This window comes from Cucurbita maxima, unplaced genomic scaffold (assembly GCF_002738345.1).
Source record: "Cucurbita maxima cultivar Rimu unplaced genomic scaffold, Cmax_1.0 Cma_Scf00014, whole genome shotgun sequence".
NCBI classification, from domain to species: domain Eukaryota; kingdom Viridiplantae; phylum Streptophyta; class Magnoliopsida; order Cucurbitales; family Cucurbitaceae; genus Cucurbita; species Cucurbita maxima.
This window is the reverse complement of record NW_019272030.1, coordinates 1576724-1589326: the sequence shown is the minus strand read 5'-3', so window position 1 is coordinate 1589326 and position 12603 is coordinate 1576724. Positions and strand designations below refer to the sequence as shown.

General features: G+C 36.4%; 4 protein-coding genes across 5 annotated transcripts in view; 2 read left to right on the top strand and 2 right to left on the bottom strand.

Annotated features, from left to right (window-relative positions):
- LOC111489643 (nudix hydrolase 18, mitochondrial-like) lies at window positions 1-2001 on the top strand. Its single transcript, XM_023137963.1, has 5 exons — window positions 1-281; window positions 662-773; window positions 872-955; window positions 1238-1366; window positions 1462-2001. Exons 1-5 carry the CDS (start codon window positions 181-183, stop codon window positions 1591-1593), a joined length of 558 nt encoding a protein of 185 aa, XP_022993731.1. The 5' UTR covers window positions 1-180; the 3' UTR covers window positions 1594-2001.
- Window positions 2002-3637: 1636 nt separating this feature from the next.
- Window positions 3638-4942, top strand: LOC111489680 (cysteine-rich repeat secretory protein 60-like). Of its 2 annotated transcripts, none has more exons than XR_002719422.1 (3): window positions 3638-4435; window positions 4527-4640; window positions 4721-4942. XR_002719422.1 is itself a non-coding variant. In XM_023138003.1 (3 exons), the coding sequence occupies exons 1-3, from the start codon at window positions 3674-3676 to the stop codon at window positions 4726-4728; spliced, it is 843 nt and encodes a 280-aa protein (XP_022993771.1). In that variant the 5' UTR covers window positions 3638-3673; the 3' UTR covers window positions 4729-4942. The 2 variants fall into 2 exon arrangements, 1 of the variants encoding a protein (XP_022993771.1); XM_023138003.1 differs by having other exon boundaries at window positions 3638-4394.
- A 1795-nt stretch (window positions 4943-6737) lies between these two features.
- LOC111489803 lies at window positions 6738-7816 on the bottom strand. The gene has a single exon (XM_023138181.1). The coding sequence runs from the start codon at window positions 7404-7406 to the stop codon at window positions 6897-6899; it is 510 nt and encodes a 169-aa protein (XP_022993949.1). The 5' UTR covers window positions 7407-7816; the 3' UTR covers window positions 6738-6896.
- Window positions 7817-9657: 1841 nt separating this feature from the next.
- The window catches only part of LOC111489080, a 3456-nt gene continuing 510 nt past the window's right edge, over window positions 9658-12603 (bottom strand). The window contains exons 2-3 of the mRNA XM_023137111.1: window positions 11352-11431; window positions 9658-10768 (exon numbers count right to left, since the gene is read on the bottom strand). Coding sequence (XP_022992879.1) covers window positions 9917-10768; window positions 11352-11420 — 921 coding nt within the window. The 5' untranslated portion in view covers window positions 11421-11431 and the 3' untranslated portion in view covers window positions 9658-9916. The remainder of the gene's footprint in view (window positions 10769-11351; window positions 11432-12603) is intronic.

The following is a 12603-nucleotide window of genomic DNA, read 5'->3' as shown; positions in this document are numbered from 1 at the left end:
CCACTAAATCTGAATCCGCACTCCATTTTTAATTACACAAATTTTCTTTTCTTTTCTTTTCTTTTGGAAAGTTTATTTTTGTTCCTTTCCCTCACACATCGTTGCCTGTTCTTCCTTGTTTTCTTACATCAATTTTTCAAAACCCCAAAACACACACACACACGCACAAAAATCACAAACATGGTCGCTTTGGTCTCTCCAGACAACATGGTCGCTTTGGTTTCTCGTACTGGAAGACATTTGCAGCGTTATGATATTAGGGGTCGCCGCCAAGTCGTTGGGTAATTTCCCCCCTTCCCCTCAAATTTATCCTGTTCTTTGTTCATATCTTTCAATTTTGGATTGTTCCCATAAAACCCTTGTGAAATCATCCCAGAAATTGCTAGTACAATGAAGAACAAAACCAATTTTTGTGTTTCCAATTTTGTTGGATAAGACATGAACGATTGGATGCCATCTTGAATTACTTTGTGTTGATGGGTCCCTTAAGAAATTGATGCTTCTTAACCTACTACATGTGGGTATCAATAAAAACCCAAGAATTTCCTGGATATTTACTTAAATTGGTCTTGTGGGCTGGAAAAACTAAACAAATTTTGATTTAATCTCCTCTTGTTAAATGTTCTTGACTGTTCTTGACTAAATTAAACGAATTTTGCAGATGCATCCCCTATAGGTACAACACTACTAAGAAAAGTGCTTTGGATAATACAGAGGAATTGGAAGTGCTTGTGATTAGCTCTCAGAAAGGGAAAGGCATGCTGTTCCCAAAGGTAAAGATTGAACACATTTACAGATCCATGTTTCATTACAAATTGGCTGATTTCTTCAAACTTTTGTGTAATGAACTGGCTAATGTAAAAAATTACAGGGAGGTTGGGAAACTGATGAATCTATTACTGAGGCTGCTTCAAGAGAAACCCTTGAGGAAGCTGGTGTTAAGGGAATTGTTCAGGTTTATCTCTTTCTATAATTCATCTCAGATGTCTTTTTTGGTATCAATAATGTTTTAGAGTGAGTTTACAAGAACAGTTTTGGTTTAGAACATGAAATCGAACGTGGTAGGAACGTTCGGGAGCGATAATTAGATTTGTAGATCTAGGAGGAGTTCTTAACAATAATTGTTGTAATGATGATCCAATCTGAAAAGAAAAAGTCAACTTTAGTGTATGTATGATCCAATCTGCTTCATGTTTTCGATGCGAATTCTGAACTCGAAATCGGGTTGTGTGTGCAGAGTGAATTAGGGAGTTGGAGTTTCAAGAGCAAAACCTATGACACCTTCTATGAAGGATACATGTTTCCTTTGCTTGTGAAGGAGCAGCTCGAGTTTTGGCCCGAAAAGAATTTTCGACAACGAGTTTGGGTATAGTATAGCCACTCACTCCCCTGTTAAAAACTCATTCCTTGTTGCATTTTTTACCATGATCTAAATGTTCTGGCTACTCGATTCTCTTGTAGATGAGCGCTCGCGAAGCTCGGGAGGTTTGCCAGCATTGGTGGATGAAGGAAGCATTGGATGTTTTGGTCGGACGGCTTTCATTGCAAAAGAAGCAACAGATTGAGGAAGTAATGCCATGCTCAGCTCGTTGAGCTAGCTAGCTAGCTAGGACGGAGGTCGCCTCTCGTCGCTTGCGTTCATGGTTTTCGTGTAAATAAGACGTCGAAGAAGAAGGAAGAAAGGGATTAAAAGTCTGCATTTTCTGGATATTTGGTAGAATCATGCAGCAGCTCAAGAACACACCAATGGAAGTCTGATTGAGAAAACAGAAACTTTTATTTTCCTCCACAAAGATGAAGAACACAGATTTGATTATCATCACAAACACAAACGTTGTTTCTTTTTTCTTTGTTTTTTTGAGTTTCTGTTTTTTTTTTTTTGGAAAAAAAAAAAAAATCTCAATCATTGTCTCCGAAGTGTAATAGTTATTCTTATCATTGTCGAATTGGAAAACTTTAATCCATATTCATATCATCTCATTTTCGCTCGTCCGTTTATAACTAAACCTCTAAATATTCTACAACGCACAAACTATGTCGAACTATAATTATTTAGGCACAATCGTTAGGGTTTAGTTCGCGACGAACAAATTAAAAAATTAAAGGGAGGAAGAAATAAAGGGAAAGAAAAGGGGTGAAAAGCAAAAGGAATGATTGAGATGGGGAGAAAGTAGAAAATAAGGAAAATTGAAGGGCATGAAAGCAAAAGTGAGACTTTGGCACAGAATGGGAAGGAGTGGAAATGTGGAATGGCCAACTAACATGGAAATTCAAGCCTCATTAATCATCACACCAATTATCAATCGTTCTTAGGCAAACCATGTGCCTATTTTCTTTCTTTTTTTTTTTTAATCTAAAAAAAAAAAAAGAGCGTCGTGGTCAAGCTTACCATTAAATTTATCCCATACCGTTCTTTTTCACGGGTACCAGCACGTAACCGAGCTATCAAATTTTTTTAGGTTGGTACCGCATTAATGAACCCTTAGTTCGACCATACTAATTTATAGGTAGAGGTTAGACACGGTCATATATCTTTGAATTTTTGCATAGCCATTTTTAATGTATTCATTTTCTACGATAGCAATACCAATTTTTTTTGTCCAAAAAAAAAAAAAAAGAAAAGTTGCACGCACCCATATATCTAATTTATTAAATTACAATATAATGTATTTATGATAATTTCAATAAGTAGTTATTATTATAGAATTTTAATTGATTTTTTAGTCTAGAAAACAAAAAATCACTTAATAAGAAACTTGCCCATTTATTTAAATTATTATTTTTGTTTTATATTTATTCATTTTTAAATATTTAATTAAAGTCAACAAATAATAAGTAAAAATAACAATAAATTTAATTGACACAGTTCGATTCAATCACTCAATCTAAAACTTTAAACTAATTTAATTTATAATTTTTTTTTATTTACTTAACCTCAACTCAAATTAAATAAATTCATAACCTAATTTAAATATATGAGTTGGATTAGATCGATCAATTTTTTTTTTTTTTTTTTTTTTTTTTTTTTTTTTTTTNTTTTTTTTTTTTTTTTTTTTTTTTGTTATGATTTTTGGAAGAAGAAAACAAAAACTAAAATTGGGCTTCCGAGTACATCTATCATACATAGCCCATGTGTTTCCTTGACCCAGGCCCAATTTGGTATTTTCATTTTTGTCCTGTTTTTACCATTATTATTTTACAGATTTAAAACTATAATTTAAAAAAAAAAATTAAGAATATTTGTCTAATATTCTATTAAATAATTTAATAATTTCATTTCTGAAAACGTTTCCTACCATTTCAACAGAGAATTACCGATCTGGTAGTAACTATTGAGTCATATAACGTCTCGTACGAACTCAAAATTCAAATCAAGAATAGAAATTAAAAAACATCGGTCATCTTTATATTAATATTTATCGACCAAATGGGACTTATTTATTTTTCATTCTTTTGAGAGTTACTTTGATTAGGATATGCTTTTTTGAATTACTTTAATATTTTCCCTTTTCTTTTAAAGTAAGCTAAAGTAATGGAATCACTTTAAAGCTGTATATTCATAGAATTTACAAAATTATTAATATTTTAATTTCCTTTTTAATTATATAAATTTTTAAGATTATAAGTGACACAAATATGGAGTCTCAATCCATGCCCTGCACCTACTGAACCTATGGCCCATCTCCTCCTCCTCCTCCTCTTCCTCTCTCTCTCTCTCTCTCTCCTCCCTCTCCTCTCTCTCTCCGCCACAGACACCTTCGTCTACGGCGGCTGCACCCAACTCCGATACTCCCCAAACTCCGGCTACGAGTCTAACCTCAACTCCTTACTCACCTCCCTCGTCAACTCCGCCACCTACACCTCCTACAACAACTACACCTTCCAAGCCTCCACCCCACAGGACGCCCTCTACGGCCTCTACCAGTGCCGCGCGGATCTCTCCATGCCCGACTGCGCCACTTGCATCGCCCGCGCCGTAACCCAACTAGGAGCTCTCTGTTCCGACACCTGCGGTGGCGCCCTCCAGCTCGAGGGCTGCTACGTCAAGTACGACAACTCCACCTTCCTCGGCGTCGAGGACAAGACGGTTGTGCTCAAGAAATGCGGACCGTCTGTCGGGTACGAGGTGGAAGCAATGTCGCGAAGGGATGCTGTGCTGGCAGCACTTGTGGGGTCCAGTGGGGCTTATAGAGTAGGTGGGTCCGGGAAAGTGCAAGGCGTGGCTCAATGCACGGGGGATTTGAGTGGGAGCGAGTGTCAGGATTGTGTCGGGGAGGCGATCGGACGGCTGAAGAGCGATTGCGGGACGGCTGATTTTGGGGATATGTTCTTGGGGAAGTGTTATGCGCGATACAATACTCATGGGCCTCCCGTGTTCTCTAAGGCCCATCATGGTAAGCCATTCTTCACGACTAGCACTACTGCAATTTCATTGGTAATGTTTTTTTTTTTTTAAATTTTTTTTATTTATCTTTTAATTCTTATAATATTGAATTGAAGGATAACATGTGGGAATGAATTTGCAGATAAATTTAGTGGTGATGGTGAGAAGACATTTGCGATTATAATCGGGCTTCTAGCTGGAGTTGCTCTTCTCATTATTTTTCTTGTTTTTATAAGAAAAATATTTCAAGGATCTGGTAATTCCCTATTTTTATTTTTTATTTTTTTTATTTATTATTATTTTTTTTAATGATTTGGTCGGGTTGTTGTGATGCAGGTAAATAACGGTAAACTGTGGAATGGATGGAAGGATAATGGGTTGTTTTTAATTTTCTATTTTATTATTTTTGTTTTTAATTTTATTTCCTATTTTTCAAGAGAGTTTGTGTATTATTTACTTCTTCTCTATTCTGGAATCTGTCGCACACAATTTTTCATTTTTTTTCTTTTTTTTTTTTCTCTCTAAAATAATAATATTACTCTACTTACTTTTCCTATTTATCTCTTTTACTTTTAGTTTTACCCTAATTGATGTAAAATTTACTAGCAACACACGAGTAAACGAGCATTTGTATTCTTTTGAAAGTCGATGATTAAATTTAAGGTATTAAATGTCGATATAAATGCTTAAATGAGTATCATTAGTTGATAATCGTGAATAATGTTTGATATCCCCTCTTAACGTGAATAGAAATACATATTTTATCTTCTAAAAATATGTGGATTTATATGATATCTGAGTAAAGGAGTATATGAATGAACCAAGACCACGTTCGAATTAAAGCAATTATGAGAATAGAATGGTTAACGAAGGTTTAAAAGAATTGAAACTCTGTACTTATACTAACAAGTTGTGTTTTTTTTATGGCTCAATTATTAGAACTTCATAGTTAAACGTGTTTTGGTTGAAGCCATTCTATATGAGGTAATTTCTTAGGAATTTCTTTTAAGATGCGTGTGAGTAACGACAAAACATGCTGAAAAGATTTGTGTTGATACGTGGGAATAATCTCAGGAAGAGTAAGTAAAGTAACCCGACACTTTTCTTAATTCATACAAATAATATTAAAGAGATTGAAAGGAATAATTTTTCTATCTAACTTTTCAAAACCATGCACGCTAAAGCAGTGCACTAATGGAATTCTTGCTTGGTTGCTTTCTTTCTTTTCTTTTGGCCTTTGGACCGGAAATAGAATAATTTAGCATATTCCTCGGCGCTTAGGCGCCTGCAACAAAACTAGAGTAATAACCTAATAGATATCACTTCAGATATTGATCTGTCTATAGAGATATTGTGATTCACTTTTATAATACGAATAAGATAAGATTGTTTTTGAATGAGGTGAGATTTATGGTCTAAACGAGAATGAACTTAGAGTGAATAAATTAGGAACACGTAGCATTAAAACTCGGACCTAACTAAGGAACGTACAATAACAAGGTGAAGATAGTAAAAGAGAAAAGCAAGCAAAAAGTATAGAAAATGGGCATACAACTTTAATGCTTTATCCCAAAAAGGTTGCATGGCTTTGTTTCTTTTCTCTATAATGAGACACACTGCTTAAAAGAACAACCCTTAAAAAACTTAAAATTGGAGCTTGATTCCATTCAATAATTGTCCTCCAATGGACCGTTGTTGTAACCTTATTGGTTAAGCAATATACACGAACACAAAACTCTTTAAAGTTATGTGATACACGAGTAAACGAGTAATACATGAATGAATTGACAGAACAATGTTGAAAAAACGATAGCAATTCTTAGAATTTGAATTATAAATTCTAATCCAAATCTTGAACTTGAAACGTTATAGCAGAACCGAACCCGCATCTACTATGGGGTGGAACTCCTTTTCCCATTTATTAATAAAAGCATCATTATTCTCATTTCTAGCTATTTACCGAATGGCCCAAATGAAAGGAACCAACTCTTCAATGGGCCTAATTGCACCATAAAAAAACAGCCCATAAATATAAATAAATGGTCAATGAATTGGCCCATGATTCGGATTATCTGGTTCAATAATACTTATTTGGAATTTGAATCATGCCATCTACACTATATACAATTGCAAAAAGACTTAGTCATTCGTTACAAAAGCTCTTTTTTACTATATTTTTTAAAATAAAACTTTCGTATTCCATGAGATAGTTAAAAAGTTTGTAATATTTATAGTTTATGACTATAATCGGTATCTTGTAAATATACTAAAATTAAATAAAAGAGGTTGATTGAGTTAAAGTAAGTGATGAAGGAGATAGGATTATAAGCTAGCTTATATTAAAATAGTAGACATTTAATTAGCTTGTTCATAAAGCCTACTAATATGAACTAATTTTTGTATGATACAAATCAATTAACGAATGAATTTTCTTTTCATTAATTTCGAAAAGGAAAATCCCCAATCCAAACGAAGAACAAATCAAATTCATTTTAATTTCTGAATTTCCCGATCACCGCGAACACATCGGCTCTTCCACTATGGTCTCCAACAATGGCTTCCTCGACCTGCACATCGACCTTCGATGACCCATAACCGGCTCCGGCGAGAATTCCTCCCCTTCCTCATTATCCAATTTCAACTTCGCTTCCGATTCCTCGGCTTTCCCACCGCCGACAATCCGCCGCTTCTTCCCGCCGGATACCCGCTCGGCGGCGAGAAACAAGGCCCCCATATCCGCCACCGAAACCACCGAATTCACCTTCTTCATCGGAAACAGAACGTATGAATTACCCATCTCGAGATCCTCATCCGCCATCAGCGCCGAGAATCGCCGACCCACATGAACCGATTGAGAATTGACGACGAAGAAATTGGGCATCTCAAACATCAGCTCCGCCGCCTTGACCGGTTCCTGAAACCGGCGAACTTCGCCGGTGGGAAAAACCACCGTCGTGGTGGAAGAATTGGAGGGTTTGGCGCCGATTTGGGTGGAAAGGGTACAAGAAACGTAATTCCCCATGAATCGAAAAGGGTAAAAACAAACAAGAGGTTTGAATCTTGGAGGAGTTGAGGAAGAATTAGAAGGCAAGGAATAGATTTATAGGGAGGGAAAGGGGAAATCATACGATAATTGGAAAAGTCACAAACTCGGAGATGTGGAATGGGTTGATTTTGAAAGCAAAACTGAAGCCCAGTTGGCTGTGTTTGACATTATTGCACATTCCGCGTGGAACAAGGCTAAATGAATTAAATATATTTTATTTTTAGTTTAAAATTATTTAGAATAAATAGAAAAAATTGAAAATGAATGGGATAGGAATTAGGAAGAGAATTGAAAGGAAAGGGAAGGGAAAGCGGCGGCGGCGGCGGCGGCGACATCCCAAGTAATGCGTGAGTGTTAAATGAAGGCAGGTAGCGGCGGTGTCGGTTATTTGTATAATTATGAATAACATATTCTTTGCCGCGTCGCCGGGCTGTACTCTCTAAACACACAGCTTTGCTGCCACTGCCATTCCTTGCAAACTTACAAAACACCCCAACAAATAATTATACTCTGATTTCATAATTCACCCTCTATCGGGATCTAGCGTCTTCGGTGTCACTCGTTCCTTAAAGTATTCGATGTGGAACCCCCAATCTACCTTCTTCAGGGCTCAACCTCATCGCTAGCACATCGTTCAATGTCTGATTCTGATACCATTTGTAATAATCTAAGCTCATGGCTAGTAGTAGATGTAGTCATATTTGGACTTTCCATTTTGAGTTTTCTCTCAAAGCTTTATTGTGGTAGGGGAAGGGAGGAATTATTGAATGCACTGAAACGTTCCATAAAAATGAATTGATTAATTCAACTACTATACGAAGAGAAGAGAAGAGAAGAGAGTGAATTAATGGTGAAAGTGGAGGAGAAAGGAAAGTAAACAAAGGGAAAAGGTGCCACTAAGAAATGTAAAACCCAGAGACCCAGAAATTAGCAACAACAACTGAACAAACTCAGCCAATTGTTTGTCCTTTTTGAGTTTGTAATCATAGGAGGGGGCGTAGTTCCATCCATATTCATGTTGTCTGTAACTCAAACACCTCTCTACTCTCTCTCTCATCTTCACCTCTTCCATTCTCTCTCTTAAGACCCCCATGTTGGCGTCTACCATCTTCCCCAACCTCCCTGCACCACCACCATCACAGGAAGACTCACCTTGTTCCTCTCTGAAACACTGGGCTCTAACTTGGAGACGACGACCACGACCGAGTACAGGGCAAGCCATAACAACACATGGCTTTGCTAATGGTGCATACACACAACTAACTGCAACCATCTTCTAACAAGCTCTAATCTTTCTGGGTTTCTCTCTCTCTCTCTGTCTCTCTGTTTGGATCAGTTGGCCTAATTTCCAAGAACAAAAGGTTGTTTCCTTGAGATTTATAAACAAGAATATATTGTTCGTTCGGTGGTCAAACCGATTGAATGTTTCTTTTTTCTTTTTTCGACAATTCTATATTTTCAATATTGGAGTTAGTGTGTGGACTATTAGTTGTAGTCTAAAAAAATTAACGATAATGGCTATGGCTTTTGTGGTTGGAATTGTAAGCTAAGTTCCAAACAAAAATCCATGCTTCACGGTTGGGTTGGACTTCATAATATATGTAATTTGTTGTTAATATTTTATGAACAATACCCTAAACCCTATATAATTGTTTCTAACATTGGTCTAATTCATGCATCTCTTCACTCTTTTACCATATGGAAAACCAAGGAAAATGTGTTTCTTGTTTTTTACTGTATGTTTTGTTTCGTTTAGGATCACATTACAAATAAGAATTAAATTAGAAAAATATATAATAATTAATTAATGAGTCCTACACCTACAACCAAAATTCAACAAATCTGGACTTTAACTTAGAAGCTTCAATTAACTTGTTGCTTTTATTCATTCAAACCCCACCAAAATTCAACCACTTAACTTGGAAGTTAATGCCATCTAAAACTCTCTCAAGAATTAAAAATTAAACAAATCAAAAACAATCAACTTCAACATATTAAAATATGCCAAGGAAAAGTCCTGAAAAGGCAATGCCATTCATGCAGTCCAAATATTGGTATTGATTTTTTTTCATTATTTGAGATATGTGTGTGTGTGTGATATGGCCGTAACCTATCGTATACAAACATGAAACTTCGGAGATCAAACTTGTAATCTAACCAAATTTTAAAAAAATAAATATTAAGCTAAGTAGAAGATTAAGATTTCTGATACTTAATCCCAGGCATATAAGGCAGAAGGAGATGTCTTCAAACGCAAACAAATGATGCTTAAGAAAAGAGTATAATAACAGAGCATGTTTGTTTTCTAAGCAAGACAGAACATGAACGAAACCCACCGATCCTATTTACCAACAAGAAGGGAAAACAGAAGTTCACTACTTTGTACTAAAGTCCTAAATCAAACAGAAGGAAGTTGGGAAAGATTGAACCTTGTGGTCACCATGTGTAGTAATGTCATTAAGCCTGGCTGCTGCTACATGGCCCTCTCATGCGATCCGTTGATGTTTCCTCTTTTGTCCAGAGGATCCCTCGTCCTGTCCTGGCTGAGTTTTGATTGGCATGCACTCGTCCAAAGTTCGAGCCACCTCGAAAGCTGAAGAGTAGTCTGTGTGATTTTGGATAGCCACTAATCCCCTGATCCCTTTCCGAAGGCCCATAACAAAACGATGCACCATCTTTGACTGTGTATCCACCATCTCTGGAGCAAAACGACATAGCCTCAGAAACTGTTGGTCGTAATCCTCCACAGACATGTTGCCTTGTTTCAAGTTCAAAAACTCCATCTCTTTCTCATGCCTGAGAGTCATTGGGCAACGCCACTCCAAAAACATATCCTTGAACTCTTCCCACGAAATAGGACTCTCACCATCATCTTCTTGCGCTGACCCAACAGACCTCCACCAGTTGCGAGCATTCCCTTGTAGCTTAAAAACTGCACATCTCACCCTTTGCTCATCCGGAAACTTCAATAAATCAAATACAAATTCAAGATCTCTTATCCAGTCATATGCAACATCTATGTCACCTGAGCTAGCGTCAAATGCAGGGGGATCAAATCTTATGAATTCCCGGGCATAATTGATGTTGCCAACTGTAGAAGACTGGGAGGATGGTGCAGAAGAGCGTGCCCCACTATTCCGAACCATACAATCTATGATCTGTTGTAATGCATCAGGGGACAGAGCTACAGATGGTATCTGCGATCCAGAAGCTGCAGGAATGGTGGTTAGCAGTATATGTGGTGTCTGTAATCCAGATGCTCCAGCATTGACAGGCAAAGATGTTACGGTAGCTGGTGGATCCCGATCTACGGGGATGTCTGTGCAGGGTGCCATGAACTGGTAACAAATACATAGGGCAAGAGAACATCCTTAATCATACAAACAAGATAAATAATCACACAACAAAAACATAATGCAAAGTATCTCATAAGCAAAAATAATCCCTACTGATATATAATGTGATGGCAGAAGAGTCTTGAGTGGTTGGGTATTGTATGTTATAGATATTGCCTTACAAAATTCTAGTCTACAGAACCTATAGTATATTGCTCTGATCCCAACTATAGCCCTTAACATAGTAACATCTTTACTAATATACATTGCTTCCTAAAGATCTTTCCTAACATTTGCTTTGTTAGATATATTAATCTTCTTGGTCTACCAAAGACCTCATCAGTTTATTTGTAAAACAGGTTACTTTGCTTGTTCCACACAGAAGGAAATGTCGAGCATTTCGAATCGAGGGGAAGGGTCTGGTGAAATTCCTTAGTACTTTTTCTTGATATTCCAATTGGTTAACGGTAATTAGCTTCAAAAAATATTCTCAAATTTCGTAGTACTGCAAACAGGAGCTTCCCCATTATGCAATCTGAGGTATTTATAAAGATACGCGAGGCTAGAACTCAACAAGAAGCCAAACCCCTTCATGAAATGATGGCACAAATCTTTTTGTCTGCTCAAGGCTGCTATGCTCTTCAACATCTTCCATACCTTGTAGAACTGATTATAAAGTCACAAGTATGAGTACTAAGGAGAAATAGGAGGTCTAAGCCAGTAAATTGGAATAAATTAACTACAAACAATTGTTTATTATGCTTCTCTAAACCACAACATTCACAAAGTCACAAAAGCTTCCCAAAGACAATGTAGCATGACGTGCAAACTTCAGTCCAGTGAAGCACAACTGTAAAAGAATTACAACTAATAAACTAAATCATTGTCAAAAACAAAAGAAGGTAATATCGAATGCCTAAAAGCCCAATTACAAGTATAACGAATTGGAATAATTTTAGTAACTTTGAATAATAGGAGGCCATGTTTTAAACTGTATTCCTCCGAAATGTCGAATATATCAATGACTCATATAAATGATAATTCACCATAATAGCCGTATATGTCTTTCATATACTACTGATAGAGGATAACTACAATCATCCCTGATAAACAAATTGGATTCTACCCAAAACAAAAATTCCCAAACTTTAATCTTGTTCACACGAGCAAAGACGAAAACTATTGAAACGAAAACTAGGGATTGGAATATCTGCATGTCTCTAATGTCACTTATTACTCCTAATTAGCAGATTCATTTCACATTCAATTTCATTTGAGTTCCACACAAGTGTTTCTCCTCAAAAGGTTTACAAACTTTTTGGCTTCTGGTTTGTCTGATCTACAAATGGCGGAATCAATTCCTTAAAACAAAGAAGTAAAGCACAAATTGGATTCTACCCAAAACAAGAATTCCCAAACTTTAATCTTGTTCACACGAGCAAAGACGAAAACTATTGAAACGAAAACTAGGGATTGGAATATCTGCATGTCTCTAATATCACTTACTACTCCTAATTAGCAGATTCATTTCACATTCAATTTCATTTGAGTTCCACACAAGTGTTTCTCCTCAAAAGGTTTACAAACTTTATGGATCTGGTTTGTCTAATCTACAAATGGCGGAATCAATTCCTTAAAACAAAGAAGTAAAGCACAAATTGGATTCTACCCAAAACAAGAATTCCCAAACTTTAATCTTGTTCGCACGAGCAAAGATGAAAATTATTGAAACGAAAACTAGGGATTGGAATATCTGCATGTCTCTAATATCACTTATTACACCTAATTAGCAGATTCATTTCACATTCAATTTCATTTGAGTTCCACACAAGTGTTTC